General features: G+C 47.2%; 1 protein-coding gene across 4 annotated transcripts in view; it reads right to left on the reverse strand.

The window, feature by feature from the left end:
- Positions 1-15061: 15061 nt before the first annotated feature.
- Positions 15062-18080, reverse strand: part of CEP112 (centrosomal protein 112) — a 424841-nt gene continuing 421822 nt past the window's right edge. For all 4 annotated transcript variants that reach the window (XM_044247582.1, XM_044247581.1, XM_044247583.1 and 1 more), the window contains 2 exons: positions 16182-16246; positions 15062-15378 (listed from right to left, as the gene is read on the reverse strand). In XM_044247582.1, coding sequence (XP_044103517.1) covers positions 15375-15378; positions 16182-16246 — 69 coding nt within the window. In that variant the 3' untranslated portion in view covers positions 15062-15374. The remainder of the gene's footprint in view (positions 15379-16181; positions 16247-18080) is intronic.

Here is an 18080-nt window from a genome sequence, read left to right on the forward strand (position 1 = left end):
AAACATTTTACCAAGAAACAGAAATCTATGGCAAATGATTGCACCCCACTTTTTTTTTTTTTTAAAGCAAGCTCGATGCCCAACATGGGGCATCACGATTCACGACCCTGCCATCAAGAGTCACACGCTTTTCCATCTGAGCCAGGCTGGTGCCTCCAGTGCCACTGGGAAACAGCTATGTAGTAGGGAGGATGGGGCATCAAGAACCTTACCTCATCTTAGGTCCACCACTAACTGGCCATGTGATATTGCGTCAGTGCATTCCCATAATTTGGTCCCTGTTTCCTCCTCTTTGAATGGACAAGGGCCCTGCCGTATGACCCAGATTCCTTTTTGTAGTCATAAGCCCTGCTCTGGGAAGAAGATGAATGTGTTTTGATTCACAGAGAACAGAGGGGTCCTTGCTGACACTTCCGCTTGGGGCCCTGGGTTGAAGTTCAAAGCTGCAGCGTGAGGTTGGCCTGAGTCAGCTTCCCTCTCACACAAGGTTCTGAACGCAAGGGGACTTCCAGCTGGTCAGCTGCTGCTCTCTCTGGGCTTGAGATGGCCTGGGGAGGAAGCCCCACTGCCTTCCTCATAGGGAGAGAGAGCCGATCACCGTGGATCAGATGAGGGAGTCAGTGGATTCTGGCTTTTCCTGAAGACCCAAGTCCTACCGGATTCAAGCTGGAGCGGCAGCAGAGCGGTAAGAAGATGACGAAGATGGCGGCAAGGCTCCTTGAGCTCCTCCTGGGCTGTGCTTAACACGCGTGATGGCTTTTCGTAAGAGCCGAACAGACCTCCCAGAATTCTCACGACTAACACCGCGCTCCAGTCCTCCAGTGCCTCCCACCTGCACACACGCATTCCGTCCTCTCCTTCACAGGCGACGGCTTGCTTTGGGGTTGCTCAGGCCAGACATTTTGGTTTCATCCCGCGTTTTCTCCCTCACAGTCTACTTTGACTCCCTGAATAAACCCTACGCCATCTGGGTCGCCCTCCAGTCCCTGTGCCTGTTCTTCCCTCCCGGCGCCCACGTCAGCTCCTCCGAGGAACAGCAGTGTATTAAGTTCCTTTTGTTTTTAACACATGAAGGGACATGGTATTTTAGTTGTCCCTGAAGTCCATGGACTCAATGAATCCCCAAGACCAGGGCTCAGGCCAGACCAGGCCTAGGCTCTGAAATCTTCCAGTGTTGGTGAACTTGGGCAAATTCCTCTGTCGTGAAGTTCAACACAGCTGCCCTACCCCAGCCATCCGAACTGGCTTAGGCCTAAGGATAGCCCAAGGTGCCTCCAGCTTTGCTTTTCTTCTCTCTGCAAATCCTCCTCCTTTACCTCCTACAGAAACACAAGAGCTTGGAAGGCTTGTCCTCTTGTGGTCCCTGAGGATGAAATTCCCCAACCTCTGTCTCCCTGGTACTTGGGGGCAGTGTCTCTTCATTTCCCGAAGAACAGAATGGTGGGGATTCATCCTCATAGTGAGTAGGCTGAGGCCTGGCTGACTCTTAGCCTCCCCTCCCTCCTGCCAGCCCTGGTCCACTGCATAAGGACAAGGACCTTACTCCTGAGGAGGTGCCACAATCTTAGGTCACCCGTGAGAGACGTGGCCACTCGAGGGGAGGCATCTGAATTGGCTGCCTGTGGTGTAGATTTAATGTAACATTGGCTGCTTTTTCAAAACAGAACTTTGAAATGAAGTTTGAAAAGTCTATTGATTTTCCATTAGAAAAATTGCATTTTGGGGCAGCTGGGTGGTGCGGTCCGTTAAGCGTCTAGCTGTTGGTTTTGGCTCAGGTTGTGATCTCAGCGTCATGAGATCAAGCCCGGCACAGGGTCTGCTTGAGCGATTCTCTTTCTCCCTCTCCTTTCCCCTCTGGCCCCCGCCCTCCATCTTGTGTTTGCTCGTTTCTCTCTCTCAAATAAATAAGCTAGTAAAATCTTAAGAAAATTTCATTCCAACCCCATATCTCTTTGGTCATTGTGAAGACACAATGGCACAGTATAATGGGCTCCTTCAGTTGAACGAATGGTTTTAGAGATGCTCCCTGGGATCTGAAAACAACTGGTGAGAGAAGTAAGTGTCTGCGGGAAGGATGACACCCCCTGGCCGCTCCAAGTTCACAGTGCTTGGCCCTTGGCTTTTGAAGCAGTTCAGCGCCCCGCCCCCAACCAACTCATTTCTCACCCCTGGGCAGCCCAAATGGCCCAGCTGTGCACAGGGGTCCTCCTGTCTTCGCAGGTTCATTTCTCCAGTGTGGACGGTTGAGCCAGACACACGCCTCTTGCACAGTTCTTAGGAAACCTCATGCATGGGGCGGGGGGCCACTTCTTTGCAACAGGAGATGCTTCCAAGCACCGACCACGCCTTTATCTAGTGGCTAATTTTGACACATGCAGGGTGGACTCTATCCTTTTCTGTTCTTTATAGGGGATTCTTCTAAATCTCTATCAAGTCCGGGACTAGAAGGTCCTTGAGCAGTGTTCTTACCTCGACTTCATTTTAGGATAATCCAGGAGCTTCTAAAACATTAGTAGGCCCCAGCCTTGAACTTTTTATTTAATTGGTCTTGGGTAAGTGATGGGCCCAGGTGTGTCCTAAAAGCTTCTCAGATGATTCAGGTGAGGACCATTGTCCATTTTTGCTGGGTTAGTGGAAAGGTCTTCATGACACAGACCTGGGTTCAAGTCTGATGTACCACCCAGATTGTTCCTCTGTGGGACCCAGTTTCTCAGCCTCCTTTCTTCATCTGTAAAGAAGGGCTGACCTATCTGTCTCAGAGAGTCACTGTGAGGGTTCAGAAGAAACACCTGCAGAAGCAGCTTGCCATCAGAAAATAGATTATTCCCACCTGATCCACATATGAATGTTTTTAGTTCAAAGCTGGTAGGCTCTATGTTGTTCTAGAATAAACACAGCCAGCAGCCGAGGTCAGGCTCGCTCCAGGAACTGCTTGCACCCTTTTTTTGCAACCTGTGTGCGGACCAGAGAAGACACGGGGACTCCAGGCTTGTTCTGAAGTGATGCTGTGCCCAGATGACTTCTGAGGGAGATGGCTTACATATCACGCTATCTTAGAGCATTTTGTTTCAAGTGAAAAAATGAGATTTTTTAAAACCTGTCTTCAGTGACAGGGAGACCCAGACTGGGAAAACAGGAGGCTCTGCTTCTTTCCTTCTCAAGTGACATCGCGGGCTGCCCCAGAAACCAGCAACATTTCGTTCACATTGCTGGCTTGTGTTTCCACCATCTTCAGATGGAGATCAGAGCTGGCAGCCGTGGGACAGCCCAAGACTTCCGTGGTTAAGAGCCTTTTCAAAAATAATGTCCCCGTGTGAGGCCATGTGGCTAGATATCAAGGATCTGTCTGGTTGCTTCACACTTTTCACTCCCATTGCCCAAGTATAGCTACTAATCTGCATCCTAGGATTTTGTCAGAAGATCTTGGAGTTACTGAGGACCCACGAGATACAGATTAAGGGCTTGCACAATGCGCTCTCTCTCTTTCCCTCTTTCCTCCCTGACACCATGGCTCCCGGGCTCTTGAAGGAAAAAGGACCCACTTGCTTCCACCAGACCAAGGAAAGGCCTCTCTCAGATGGCTCCTCCAACCTTGCAAATAAAGAGGAAGAAACGTAAATGCACTTCCAGTCCTGGCTGACACCGGAAGGTGGGGCTTCCTCGTGGACCCTTTTCCCACTGCCCGGAGTGGAGCTCTCTGGGGAAGAGACAGGACACCCAGAGCGCAGGCATGGAGGGGGCATTGCTGGAGGCCAGGGAGCATTTGGAAGCGACGCCAGGACTCCTGTCTTGCAATCCCCTCTCTGTTTCGCAGACTCTTGCCCAAGAGCAGACTCTTGGCCATGCCACTTCTCTGGCAAGTGCTGTTCTTCTATAAAATATCTTATCAGATGGTTTATGAAATTAGACTTTGATGCCTTATAGCCCATTTCCAAACAGACACTGTTGCCAGGGCCATGAAGTTCTAGCCAGACCTTTTAGCCTCTCTAGATCGTGAGGCACATAAAATATGGAAGCACCTAGTAAATGGACATTGGCCCAAGTGTGGCCGTTGTTTAAAACAAAAAACAAAAAATACTCTATCACCTTGGAGTTTAGTTAATGTGTCTAATACATTATGGGGGAAAGAACAAGCAATTGGGGGAGGGAAATATGGGTTATGAAACAAAAAACTTGGGTTCTAGACTGAATTTGGCTTCTTGGTAGCTGATCTTGAACCTCAGGAAAATCACTTTATCTTTGGTCTCAGGAAAATCATTCAATCAAATTAAACACTAGATCAGCATATTCCTTTCTACAGGCTTTTGTTCGTGGGCTGGGTTGGATGTGTTTTTTTAAAAAATATGAGTCCATTGACATTGGATGGAAAATGGAATCTCTGTACCAGCATGTTCCATTGCTTGAAGGGTCTTGGAACTGTGTTCAAAATGAGGGTCATCTCCAGAAAACAGGTATCACGGCTCCCATGGGAGCAGATGCTGTAGAAACCCATCGAGTGGTAACGGCAGGGGGAGAGGTGATTCCAGGGCTTCTTGCATTAACTTTTCTGTAGAACTCTTCGAGGCTTCTGAATAGGCTCTGAAAGCTTTCTCCTTCCTGTACATTGACATCAAACTAACAAATTCGTTTCCAGAAGTGATGAAACCCTGCTTTGGTGGTGCTGAAAATTCCTTCCAGTTCTTACACGTTTGGGAGAAAAGTGATTTGTTTCCTTTGAAATGAGCACACAATCAAGTAAGATGCCTTTCTTTTTTGATAAATTGCTTTATTTCCAAAACTCTGGCCTTTGTTTATTGTTTTGTTGATGCAGGAATCCACACATCACATTAGCTTTGCTTAGATATAGTGAAGCATGAAAACACTTTAATACTTAAATTTTCTTTAAAGGGAACTATTTCCAAAAAGGATGTACTTTTTTTCCCCAAGCTGCAGATGAAGTCAGAAAAATCACTTCCAACCTTGACCTTGAATGGGTAGACTATATATCTGACTTATTTAGGCCATTGTCGATAGATGTTTTGGTAGTAAGTAGTCATTTAGGTTAAGAGAAGATGGGGGCCAAGGCACGCTGTGGGACGTGAGGTGCTGTCCACATCAGCTGTAGATGGCATTTCCCTTTCAAGATGGCCTATGTGATCTCTAGTGGGGCTTCTAGATCTTAAACACATCTCTAATTTGATAATCTGATAGTCATTATTCCATTCTATTTATCTAATGATAATGATAATTATTGTAATTTATGTAAGGCCCACAGAGTTTAAACAGGTAGCCTACAGGCCAGTTTTGCCAAGGTTAGAAATTAAATTTGTCTATCAATACAAGCTCTTGCCTTAAAGAAAGTATGGCAAACTATACCTGCTCCATGAAATATTTAATGACTCGCCTGAAGACACAGTAGAATTATACTTTCCCTTTCCTGTGGTCAGAAGACATAATATAAAACTCCACCACCCTGGGGGGCATAATCACAGATAAAACCATTACGACCAAGTAGGAATTAGAGTCTAAAACCTAAGTATATATGAAATATATATATACTATATATATTATATATATATTATATATATTATATATATATATATAAATATATATACTTATTTAGATGGCGTTACAGTCAAGCTAACCTGAAATGAGGCTTTACGTGTTTTTGGCTCAAAGACTCTTCTCAGGGAAAGGAGAATGCTACTCCTAGTTTCACACGTACTTCTCAAGACTTCTCCTCGATATTGTTGGGAACCTCTCCATGTGTTCCCAAAGCACCTGGGTGAACAGGCCATCCCATCAAGCCGCAGAGCACGGGTATTTGAAAATCAAGCACCTAATTACCGGCGGCTGTTCCAGGTTTGCCTTTGGCTGATGCCATCTGGCAGAGAGACGGCATCACTTCTGGGATACCAGCGTCAGAAAAACCCTGAGTCAGTGTCTACGAACCTCCCTCTCACTATCTACACTGCGATCTCTGCGACAGACACGCCCAACAGCACGGTGCTCTGCAGTCGACTGGGTCGGGACACAGCTTGGTGGGGCCTGGGGGTTGCGGGGATCGTGTTCTGTTACTGAGAAAGAAATCTAGAGCTAAATGGCACACATGTAGGCATCACAGTCCCCTTTAGACACTCCCAGTGGCGACCCACCCCCGGCGCCCCAGGGAAGCCATGGTCTGGCCCGCTTGAGCTGACCACCTTCTCTTAGCCGCTCACAGGCACCGGGCTAAATTGGGTTCCCTTTGTCACCTTTTTGGAGGACAGTCAGCAAATCTAAAGTAGGGACCCCCCCGCCCCATCCTCTGCTGGAGATAAAAAGTGACCAAGTATCTAGTTCTCAACTTTCCTTAGTAGAAAAAAAACAAAAACAAAAACTTTTCTCCCTCCCTCTAAAGTAAGAGAATACTCTATATTATTTTGGTAGAATTATAATGTCTTGCCTTATTTCTTTCTAAGTCCCCGCTAAAAACTTTTGCTGTTGGCACAAAGGAAATGTTGGTGCCAAATTATTATTTAAAAAAAAAAGTAAAGGAAGACATTTATGATTTCCAGACATTATGGGGTACATATTTACAAAATGCATTAAAGAAATTTAGGACATCAAAATGCTTTTAGGTACTAAGAAAGTGTCACTTGTATTTCCAGAAAATTAACAAGTTTAATTTTCCTTTTAAAAAAGTGGTTTCGTCTCCTGGTCTTCCATATTAAAGCCCCTGTACTATCCCTTATATTTCTCAATTTTTAATGCAGCCTTCTTTACCCTCAAAATGTATTCACTTCGTTTTCTTAACTGTTGTTTGGGATTGGGGAGGATGGGACCTTAAAAAGGGTAATTTTGTGATTAATATACTAACTCTAGATTAAATTCTACCAAAATATCAAGTTCAAGGTGACTTTTTGTAGTTGCTGTAAAAATAAAAATGCCTGAAGACCAACAGTAAGTTCGTATGAGTAAGGATCAGAAATAAAAATATTTGAATGTATGGGGCACCTGGGTGGCTCAGTGGGTTAAGCCGCTGCCTTTGGCTCAGGTCATGATCTCAGGGTCCTGGGATCGAGCCCCGCATCGGGCTTTCTGCTCAGCAGGGAGCCTGCTTCCTCCTCTCTCTGCCTGCCTCTCTGCCTACTTGTGATCTCTCTCTGTCAAATAAATACATAAAATCTTAAAAAAAAAATATTTGAATGTAGAGCAACGCCCCTCGAGGACAATCCAGCTAACTTCATGTAGTGATTTGACAAAATGGACAAACTGATGAAGACCTTAGGTTGAGAGAAGAACTCAACTTTCGCAAACACTTCCCTTCCACGTCTGGGAGGCACTGCGCCCTTCAGCTTGGACTCTCGAGGAATGTACGAGGCCCCGCTAACTCACCGTCCTGCCTGCTGTCTCCTCCATGGCAAACCTCGGGTTTGCTCAGTCCTCCAAGGCACACTCCTCATCCTGCCTCCGTCCTTCTCCTCATCCCTACTTCTTTCCAACTCATTTCTTCAATGGCCAATGGAACTGTGTGCTCCCTCTTGGTCCCCTCCGGTCCCTGCTCCCTCTCCTCTCCTGGTTTCCCCAGACCGCTCCCCTTCTCGGTGAAACCATCAGCTTCTCCACCCCAGGTCTCACCCACAGGGTCCTGATTGATGAATCTCGGGGCCCTGACCCAGGCTTCCAGTTACCTGACGAAGCGCAGTGTGTCCAAACCAAACTCATCACCCCCACTCCCAGATCTGCACCCTGCATCTTTTTAGGCTGCGAGACTTGACCCTAAGTTTCTTTCTCCTTCACAAGCATCTCATTCATTCAGGTGCCACGGTCACCACCAAAACTTTGACCTACATTCTGTTGAGAGAGAGACAGAGACAGAGAGAGGGAGAGGTGCTCCTCTCCCTCGGGATTTGCTAGCACTTATGGGACTCCTGCATACATTTCCTGTCCATTTCCTGTCTCCTTCTCTGCCTCCAGCCTCCGACCATCCCGCCTCGTGCTGCTGTAGGACAAATGCTCATGCGGCAGTTTCTCCTGGTGTCACTGCCCTGCTCAAAGCAGTTTAATTGCTCCCTCATTTTCTTTAACATAAAGTCCAAACCTCCCCTCCCCCGTGGAGGCGATGCAGTACAGCAGGAGCAGCCAGGGACGAATTACAGGGACATGAGCTCCAACCTCTGCTTCCGCCACGTATTCGAAGCTGGGCCTTGGGCAAACCTCCAAGCCTCTCTTTGCTCTGGCATCCAGAGCTAAGCATGGATCGCACTGAGCTCGTGAAATCATTGAGGACGGTCAGAAAATAAAAAGGGCCTTCACTTACTGCATGTTCACTGCATGTTAGACTTTGAAAATGCATGATCTCATTCAGTCTTCGCAACTGCATTCTACTATTTCCTCCACCTTCTGAGATAAGGGATCCGAGGCTCAGAGACTGAGCGACCTGCCCAGCTCCAGATCCCCGTGACCCCAAAGCCCTCCGCCACATGTGCTAAGAGGCCCGCTCAGCACTTAAGGTGGTCGGTAAGTTCCCTTTGGTTTCCACAACCTGACTCCAACACACCTTTTAAGTCTTCTGTCATACTCCCTTCCTCCTGGCGTGGGTGATGCAGAGGACGTGAAGGACTCTCCCGGCTCAGCATTCCAGCTGGAGGGCCCATCCCACATTTCTACCGATTAAAATCTCACTCTTCTCCAACGTCCAGACTAAATGTCACCTCCTCCTATGAGACGATTTCAAAATGTTACCACTTCCTTCGAATTCCCAGAATATTTGGCATTTCTCTTATAGGAAGATCTGCTCTGTCTTATCTTTTTTTTTTTTTTTCTTCCCTATATATGCCTTATCTTTGCAGACAGATTACAAGCTCTTTGCAGGCAAGGAGCAGGTCTCATTCATCTGTGTGCGTCTCAGCTGCCAGGCTCAGTCCCTGGGACACAGCAGGCACTCAGCAAAGGTCTGTAGGGTATTTAATCTGGGAGCAAATGTATTCAAGTTTTGAAGAGCTGAGCTCAGTTTACCGCTTGCATGAGGTAAAAGTGTTCCTCATATGGTAGAGGTGATAACCACAGAGAGAACAATAATTATAATGTGAGGCAGAGAGGAAGCCAGTTAAATTTACTGATAAAAAGGCAGAGACAGTGACCATTAGACAGTCTTAAGGAAAGTACCTGATAGGGGCCAAGGGCAGGTGCTCTACTTGGGTTTGCTGTCTAATAGGAAAAAATTAGCCTAATAGGAAAAATTCAACACACACACACACACACACACACTCCAAATGAGATTGCAGAAATGATTTTGAAAGAAAAAAAAATTCCTTTAATCCACCCAATTTGTATTCTAGCAGATTCCAAGCTCACATGCCCAAGTGCATAAATAAAAATACCAAAGGAGAAAAATCAGATAACACAAGTGGGAACTCAGTCAGAGAAAGGTTCCCTAGCACTGTAAGAAATATCACTCTAGGCAGAAAACGGCTACCAGATCCTTAACTCTGGGAGGGAGCAGGTGGAGACATGACGAGGCCATCCCGCCTAGGCTTCACGCCGTAACTGCTGCGCCCTGCTTGGATAAATATTTTTATTACAAACACAGTGATAAGTAAGGGGCCAAATGATCAGTTCTGAAAAGGAATTTACACAGGATTGTGACACCGCGTTAGCTGGGAAACACAAAACGTACATGGGGGAGCCGGACAGCACGTCAGAGTTTGCGGAGAACTTGAAAAGCAACATCACGGTCGATGTCAGGTAAATGACAGCATCTGTCAAGCCTGCGCGCGGAGCCAGCGTGGAGAACGCAAACTGGCTTTGGAGAAACCTCAGCCGATTGTCAAGGTATTTCCGCAAAAAGTGCAAGATTCTCAGGACTTACTACCACCCTGTTAGGAAAATATTTCCTCTCTCCTGGGGAGACGATGTCTTTTCTCGTTTCCTCTCCCCCCTTAGACTGCCAGGCTCTGCTGGTGGAACACAGCTGAACTCGGGGCGACCAAGGCTTCTGATGTTTTCGAAAGACAACACTACACTGATCACCAGGCCCCATCAATCCGTCAGCGGCAGCACTCAGGGAGATTGGGAGTTAGAAGGCGGAGGAGTGGTCTCGGGGCTTCAGTTCCTGGTTCACCTCCCCCACCCAGGTTCAGGCTCAGGCTGGTGAGATCTGGGAGCTGGGCTCAGGGGCATGAACACAGATAACTCAGCAGTGGAGAGGAAGCTAACGGGGCAATTAGGAGACTGATTCACTTGTTTATCTGCATGGTTAGCTGAGTAGTTTCTGAGTGCTCTGTGGTTCAGGGAATCTTCCCTCACAGGCTCATCAAGACCACACCCTTCCATGCGCCTGATATTTCCACGAAAGAAGGCAAAACCACGCTAAGCACAGGGTATGTGTTTTGGTGGACCTTTACAATAATACGCTTGCTAAGATAATTATGGTAAACAATACACACCAAGCTCCAAACAGAGAAGAGTTGAGGAAGCACTGGCCTGTGGTTGCTACCATCTTTCGAAAGAATCACAGAGGAAGACACAGTCTTAGTGAATACTCGTAACTCGGGGCTTCCCAGGAGGTATTTCTAAATCCCATTTAACCTACGATCATAGAAATATGGCAGAGACTACCAAGCAGAACGTTGCATGGGAAGAGCCTTTTTAGGCTGGACTTGGTCCCTAGTCAGTGCTTCCCAGTACGCCAGGCAAGAAAATATGTCTGCTATGTGGATCACCTGGTTTAAGGAGAGTTCAGGTGGAAGACAGGTGTGGCAGATGGAGACGGCCACAGAAGCTTGGACACTGCTGGGCTCTGTGTCCTCTACCCTTGACTCTGGGTGGGCTCTGTCTTAGATGAAGTTCAGTAGAAGGGATGCTGTGCCCTCCCTGGGCTTACTATGTTAGGTTTCTGGGGACCTCTTTCTGGTGATTCTCGTCACCAGAAAGTCACCTTTGACTTGCCCTTGAGGGCTCCTGACAGCCGCCCTGGGAGCGAGTGATCACGGTCACTGCACCTGCTTGAGGCCCAAGCGAGAAGAGCCAAGCTAAGCCTGGTCAGCCCTCCGCACCGGGGGAGATGATAAGTCATCGTGAGGCTACTAACTTTGGAGGCGGTTACTGTGCTGTCCAGCACACAGTAGGCATTCAGCATGTGTTGCACGGATGGCTGGGTGAGGGAGGGAGTCACGCGAATGGGAGCCCTTAAAAGGGGGGTCAGGCATGCCACAGTTCCTAAATATGCCGCCTGAAGATATGAAGACAAGTCATAAAGAACAGGGCTTGAGAGAATGCTAGTGGGAGGAAGGCTGAATTAGAGCTTGAAATGGTAGAGTTTGGGAAATACTGACTGTGTTACAGTTGACCAAAGGGAGGCCCAGAGAGGTAGAAGGAATTACCTGGGGAAACCAAGCTAACTGGTAGACTCCACCTGTGAATGTTTCTTTTCTAGAGGAAGTAAAGGGGTATGGCTGACAAGGTTTCACTTACGCAAGCACGTTTCAGCTCATTCAACATATAGGGCTTCTCCTTAGGTAGCCCTCCCTGTCTTTCTGCTCGATGATCAAGTCTTTGTGTCCAGCTAGCTGCTTTCCAGGAGACCTCTCTCAAATGGGAGACTCCCATTTGGGTGGGATTAGCCTGAAGGGTGTTGATTAGCCTGAAGTCTAGACTAAGCTTGCTTCTAAAGATTTTTATTTATTTATTTATTTATTTATTTATTTGAGAGAGAGAGACAGTGAGAGAGAGCATGAGCGAGGAGAAGGTCAGAGAGCGAAGCAGACTCCCCATGGAGCTGGGAGCCCGATGCGGGACTCGATCCCGGGACTCCAGGATCACGCCCTGAGCCGAAGGCAGTCGTCCAACCAACTGCGCCACCCAGGCGTCCCAAATACAGCAGAATCTATGGCAACATCTTGGGCTTAAAACATACGCCTGATGGAAATCCTTGCTTAAAACTGAAATCTCCAGAAGAATGAATTTTCGACTGACCTAGATGTTGGTGAAGGATCCAGATTTTGAAATTCCTTTAGTCTTATGTTACAAATTCCAGCTCTCTTTCTCCATGTGAGGTAAATAAGAGGGTCTGAAGTTTGACTCAGTTCTTAAAACAGTACAGGGAAGAATGTTAATTCAGGTCAAAATCTGGGATATTTGATTTTTATCATTCCAGCCTATGCCGCAGATTCCCAATCAAGCCTCCAAATCCAAGAACCACTTCAACGGGTGAAAAAAGGTTTTACCTAATTATCTTCTTCTCCTACTTTGAAATGACCAACTATATATCTTTTTTTTTTTTTTTGGTCTTATCAAAGGGGCCGCTGGGACAAAAGCACATCAAATTTTAAGTAAGCTTTAGTTAGCAGACTTAAAATTGATCATGCATTTTAGTTTCAGTAACTTGCAATTTCTACACACTTTGATAATTCACTTTAAAGAGCAAACTGTCTTTAATGACAAGGCTTAAAAGAGACGACCTTTCTGAACAAAATATGAAAGCTCCGAAGAGACTGCTCTTTTAAGGAAACTATGAATTCAAATGACCTTGTGTTCTGAAACTTTTCTCCAACCATGTTTGATGTTTTACCTTTCCTTTTTACTCTCAGAACGAAAGCTAAAACACCACTGCTTTCTGTGGTCGGGGATGCACTTCAGTAAGAGGCTGTTAATTGTTAATTCAAACTCATAGTTTCTCCCGTCTGCACTTTCTCTGCAGACGCCTTTAATGAGGTTGCGCATGTCGACGGGCATATGCCCGCTTCTGAGGAATCCACGGTTACTAGGTGACATTACAGGATAATGCCTGAATCCAGCAATTTCCCTCGAGTCACAGGCGATTCTTTTGTACAAACTGTGAAGCCAGTCGACCCATTCTCTGTCCCCGACCCCCACCCCCTCCTCGGACCTTTTTGCCCCGTGGTGCCGCCGGATGGCTGCCCTCTGAGGAGTTGATTGTTGAGTGGGGAGGTTGCAACATCAGGGGTCAGACCCCTGGAAGGGCTCGCGGCTTGGTGACGCAGAAGTGGTAGGACTCCAACAAAACCGTGACATGGGCAGATGAGGGACGCCTGGCCTGCGCGTTAACCTTCTCCAGCGCTCGACCCCACGGCTGGGTAAACATGCGCACCCACGGCTTTCCTTCCTACGGGTCGCTCCCAACGCCTTATCACCCCCCCACCCCACGCCCCACGGACGGTCGCACGCACAGGTGGGTGACTCAGGTGCAGGAGCCAAGAACGACGACTTGACATGGAACTGGATGAGGCACTTGGGATGAACAATCGATCTTCCACCAGATAAAAGCAGGGATGAAATCTTAGATGATTTTATAATAAGGCACAATGTTTATAATTCATTTCCTGAGCACTTGCGTGTCCTCCCAGTAGCCATTGATATGCCCGGGGCTCCATTCAGGAAGGGCTTTTAAACGTGCCAAACGCAATTTTTCTTTTCCCTTCTTTTATCAGAGGACATTCCCCAAAACACGAGTGTCGGCCACCCATCCTATCACACGCAACCAAATGGCCCTAAAGTTTCAGCGCGCTTACTCCCAGACGCAGGCGACACGCATCAGAAGGGAAACAGGACCTGGGGAATGTCAAAGGTTCAGCAGTGTTTGTGATTTCATAACCCTTGAAATAAGGAAAAGAAAGAATAGCAGGCAACTTTCCAAAACACCTACTGATATTTACTCATGGAAAACAAATATTCTTGAGTAGGAGTTCCAATTCCAGCAGACAATATAATTCACCAAGTATTTTCACTTCGGGCAGCTAATAACCTTACTCCTGAAATCTGTTGAGCTTCAACCTGTTTTTCACCGTCTGTAGAGACGCACTTACAAATTAATCGTGTAGCCTTAATCTTTCCCTTTTGAGCGCCACATCATAGCCCGAGTACCCACTGTCCTCATTGGGTAGGTGGTTTTAAAATCACCTGCTTCAATTTTGCTTTTTCCTGAACATTCTTCAAGCCGGTGCTATAATGTGTCATAAAGGCAAGGAAGGCCCGAACTTTCGAAGGACAGGCGCCTCTATCCCGCAGGAGGTGTCAGGGCAGACGTCACCAGGCAGAGGTCATCTGGAGTGGGAAGGCAAGGGTTTGCACCGATGGCCGCGTCTATGCCGCCCCTGGCCCAGCTTTGGAAGTGGCGTAAAACCTGGTACTTCCTTGCCATGTCTGGCCCCAGTTACACTGCAGGGAAGGGAGACTAATCCTTGGACGGCAAACAGCAGAGATGGGCGTGGGAGACATGCAAGAGTTTTGAAAAGCACACAGAAACGCTCTGCCCTGTCCTGTTACAGAGAACGCGATGATCACGGCCCTGCCCACCATCCGGCTTTTCCGAGCTTCTCCGAGGGCCCACGGCGCACACCACCACCGCCGAAAGAAGACCGAGCATCCACCCAGTGCAGTGCAAAATTGCCTCGGCAAACGGGGCTGACCATTCAGAACAGGACGCACACCAATCAGCAATGACCAATTAGAATCAATGTGCTGATTGGCCAGTTGGGTGGAGACAAACATCCAATCACGGGAACACCACCATATCCGCAGAGGAAAACGGGATCAATCACAGCTCATCTGCCACTACCTGCCACTGGCTTGCGTGTCCTTGGGACACACCCTTACGCTTTTAGGTTTTCTTAAAGAGCACCAATTAATAGGAAAACGAAAACCATAAAAAGAGAAAGCAGAAATAAAACTATGACTACTACATAAAATTCTTACACCACTCTGACGTCCCAGGGTCAGACAACACCAACGCGACAACTCCTTAAACTGCTATCCGAGGACCCAGCGATTTTTATTCTAAATAAATGAATGGATGTGATCTCTGACGGGACACAAGGTATTTTCCCCCAAAGTGCAGTTTGAGATAGTCAGGACTTTTTAAGGGAAAAATACCAGGTACGGGTCATATTTATTTTGGCAAATGAGGTGCAATAAAAAGTAGAAATAAAATTGATAAGTACAAAATATAATGTTTTAATAATATATGAACATGAACATGAGAACGACATAAGCATGTTAAAAACTGTGATACGATACTACAAACGTGATTTTGATCATATGGAACCGGTAAAATTCTATACAAAAGCATCAACAAGGCATATTACGAGAAATCATTTATTTCCCCAATATACGCAATTCTCAGCACACGCTCAAACGCACGCGAATATGGAAATGCGAAATAAAGGAATGTTAAAAAAATAATAACTTAGGCAGAAACAAATAAAACCACCCCAAAGCATATAAGTGATGCATGTGTTTATGATCTTAATTACATTTAAGTATTAAAAAATGCCATTGATCTCACAGTTTACAGTATCCAAGTCTTCAAACCTGCTGGAAGAAATCCACAGTGTGGCCTGGACAGTGACGTCCACTGCCCTCGCCCTGAGCTACACAGGTAAGCCTTCCTGCGGTTACCTGAAAATCAAAAGACTCCGTTAATGATTTTCTCCAGGTCTAATGGGCATGTCAACGATAAACAAGGTCCTAACTCGGGAGGGGCTGGATAGCAGTTAAAAAGGTATTTGATATCAAAATTTCATCATTTATGCCCAGAAAGGATCTGAGCCCATCTGTACCAGGCAACAGAATCTTTTGAAAGGTGAATGATTGACAAGGTCTTAACTTTTAATCCAACGCCAAATAAGTGCTTTGGCCTTTCACTGCACGAAAAGGGAGGTTGTCTGACTGAGTTAGAGCAGGTTAATGTAATCTATGTCCGTGATGGCTCTCTCTGGGAACCCTGGACTAAAAAGGCAGCCTGCGAAGCACACACTGAGGGTACTAAAGTCATGGTGTTGCCACACCACCAAGCCGTTTATCTATTTTGGGCTGGAGAACATCTGTAAGCAGGGGATACAGGCCTTTGAAGATGTGGGCTACCAGGCTGGGGATTGCATCACCTCGCTATCTTAAAAGACGGTCTCCTTAACCCTGCAACTGGGCTTCAAGACAATGTCTTGTCGGGCCTGTGCAGGGGAGGCCCAGACTTGTCAGGCGCCTGCGCGTCCTCTCATTCTGCTCTGATCGTGCTAAGCACAGTGATTATGAGAGGTAGGTGGCTCTTCCAAGATGCGCTATTTAATTTACAAAATCCGTATTTTTTCCCCCAAATTGATACTATGTGTAAGCATTTTAATAAAGACCCTACTGTCAACCCAGGAGACACACAGGTGCCAACAACAGACTAATCAGAAGACCTTAGGAGAGTGGGGCTGTACCTTCTGCCTTGGTATGTAGTCAGCTCTTCTTGAAGGACGGACGCTCTCTTCTGCAGAAAGTTAACCTAGAAAAAGACACCGTGTATGAGCAGAGGTGAATGTGGCTGAAAGGGCATTGGGGTGTAAATAACGTGGCTCCCTAGATAAAAGGCAGAGGATTCGTTGAATGTCAGTGTTGTACTTGTCACCTTTGCTCACACAGCATCCTTCTTGAAAATCCATCCGAGCCTAGAGAATCCATCGGATCTCCTTACTGCGGAGCCATCTTGGTCTGGCCCCAGCCCATACCTGGGGCCCCATCTCATCCTCCCCACCATCACCACTTTGTACACATGTCCTCCCGACTCCTTTGCCCTTTGGCATGGGCCATTTTCTCTCTTTGGAATGCCTGGCTAACTATCTTCCATTTATCCTCCCTCACCTCTCTTACTGACTTCCTGGATGCCTCCCCAACAGCTCCCCGCCTCCTAGGCAAAGTCAGGGCCCCTCCTCTGGCCTCCTACTCCTGCGCTCCATTATTAGTACTTCTTGAACTGCCTTGGGGTTATTTGTTTTCAAATAACTGGAGAGCTCTTCTGGAACCAGGAGGATGTTTCTTCATCTCTGTGTCCCCAGCTTCTTTCATGGGGCTGGGTGGGACGCTGGTGTTCCCCAGCATGTGATGAATGAATGAGGGAGGATTTGAAAGAAAAGTACTGTCTTCTGGAAACCTCATCCATTCTGGGGAGTCCCTGAGGTTGGAGAGGCAACGCTGGTAGTGGAAAGAGCCCAAGCCAGAGTTGGGCCAGCTTGGATTCAAGTCCTGGCTTGGCATCGAAGGTTCTAGGGAAGTTACTTGAGCTCTTGATGCCTCATCTGGGAAATGGGACCAATGGCACTGCTTCCCAAGGTTAGGAGGAGGCCGTGATAAGCCCAGTAGAAGCCGCATAGCACATTCTCGTAAATCAGATCTTCACAGTGTGATGTTTTGAGAAGCATACATTTCTATATAGTATTAAAGATCCCTGTATCGGGTATGACTTCAAAAGCACCTTACACAAGCAAATAGAAGCGGTTTGGGGGTAACTTCTACTATGGCTCCATGTAATCCAGTCAGGGGCATTCCATCATTTCAGAATTGTTTACCCTTGCCACTTCTGAACGGAAACCATGGCAACGGTTGATTCCGAAGCCTAGTTAGGCAAGAGAACACAGCCGGCAGAACAGCAAACGTGCTTGCGCGAGAGGATGTGGGTCCATATCAAGGGGTCCCGGTCGGTTTCGCTTACTTGTAATACCACCCCGGTTTTCACTCCAGCCCATTGCTCAAATGACCCACAGGACGATTGATAATGTTGACAGATGCAAGGATTACGCCGATTCGGCCTCCCTTCCCCCACCCTGCTTTGCAATCGGAATCCCAGCAATTTTCAGAAAATACAGGCACCTGTGCTTTCAAACTAAATCTGCACACTCCACGGCCGGCGACTCCCCTGCGCAGCTGCCAGTGCTGAGGCCCTCACGCAGCTGGCAGCCCTCTCTTTCTGGGTCAACATCCGGTTTTCCGAGGCTGAAGTGGCTTTTATTACAGCGAAATGATGTGAATGATAACAGAAGCCCCGCAGGTGGCTATCATGTTTCTTTCCTTGGTTCTTTTCTTCTAAAAAAAAAAAAACCCAGTCCTCTGAAGGTGCCAGGTCCTCCACCGCTGACCCCACGGAAGCTCTCCCACAAAGTTAATGGGTAAACCACGCTGCAAGGGGGAGTTTTAACCCTTTCTGCGCTAATGCTTTCCTGAAGTACTTAGGATTATAGGCAGCAGCGGAGGCAGGAGCAGAGCCAGCCGTAGTCCACGGAATGATAAATGATGGAATGAACATTTCATCTTCAGAGAAGAGGCTTTGGATGGAGGGGAATACA

Source organism: Neovison vison, chromosome 5, assembly GCF_020171115.1.
Source record: "Neovison vison isolate M4711 chromosome 5, ASM_NN_V1, whole genome shotgun sequence".
In the NCBI taxonomy this organism is placed as follows: Eukaryota; Metazoa; Chordata; class Mammalia; order Carnivora; family Mustelidae; genus Neogale; species Neogale vison.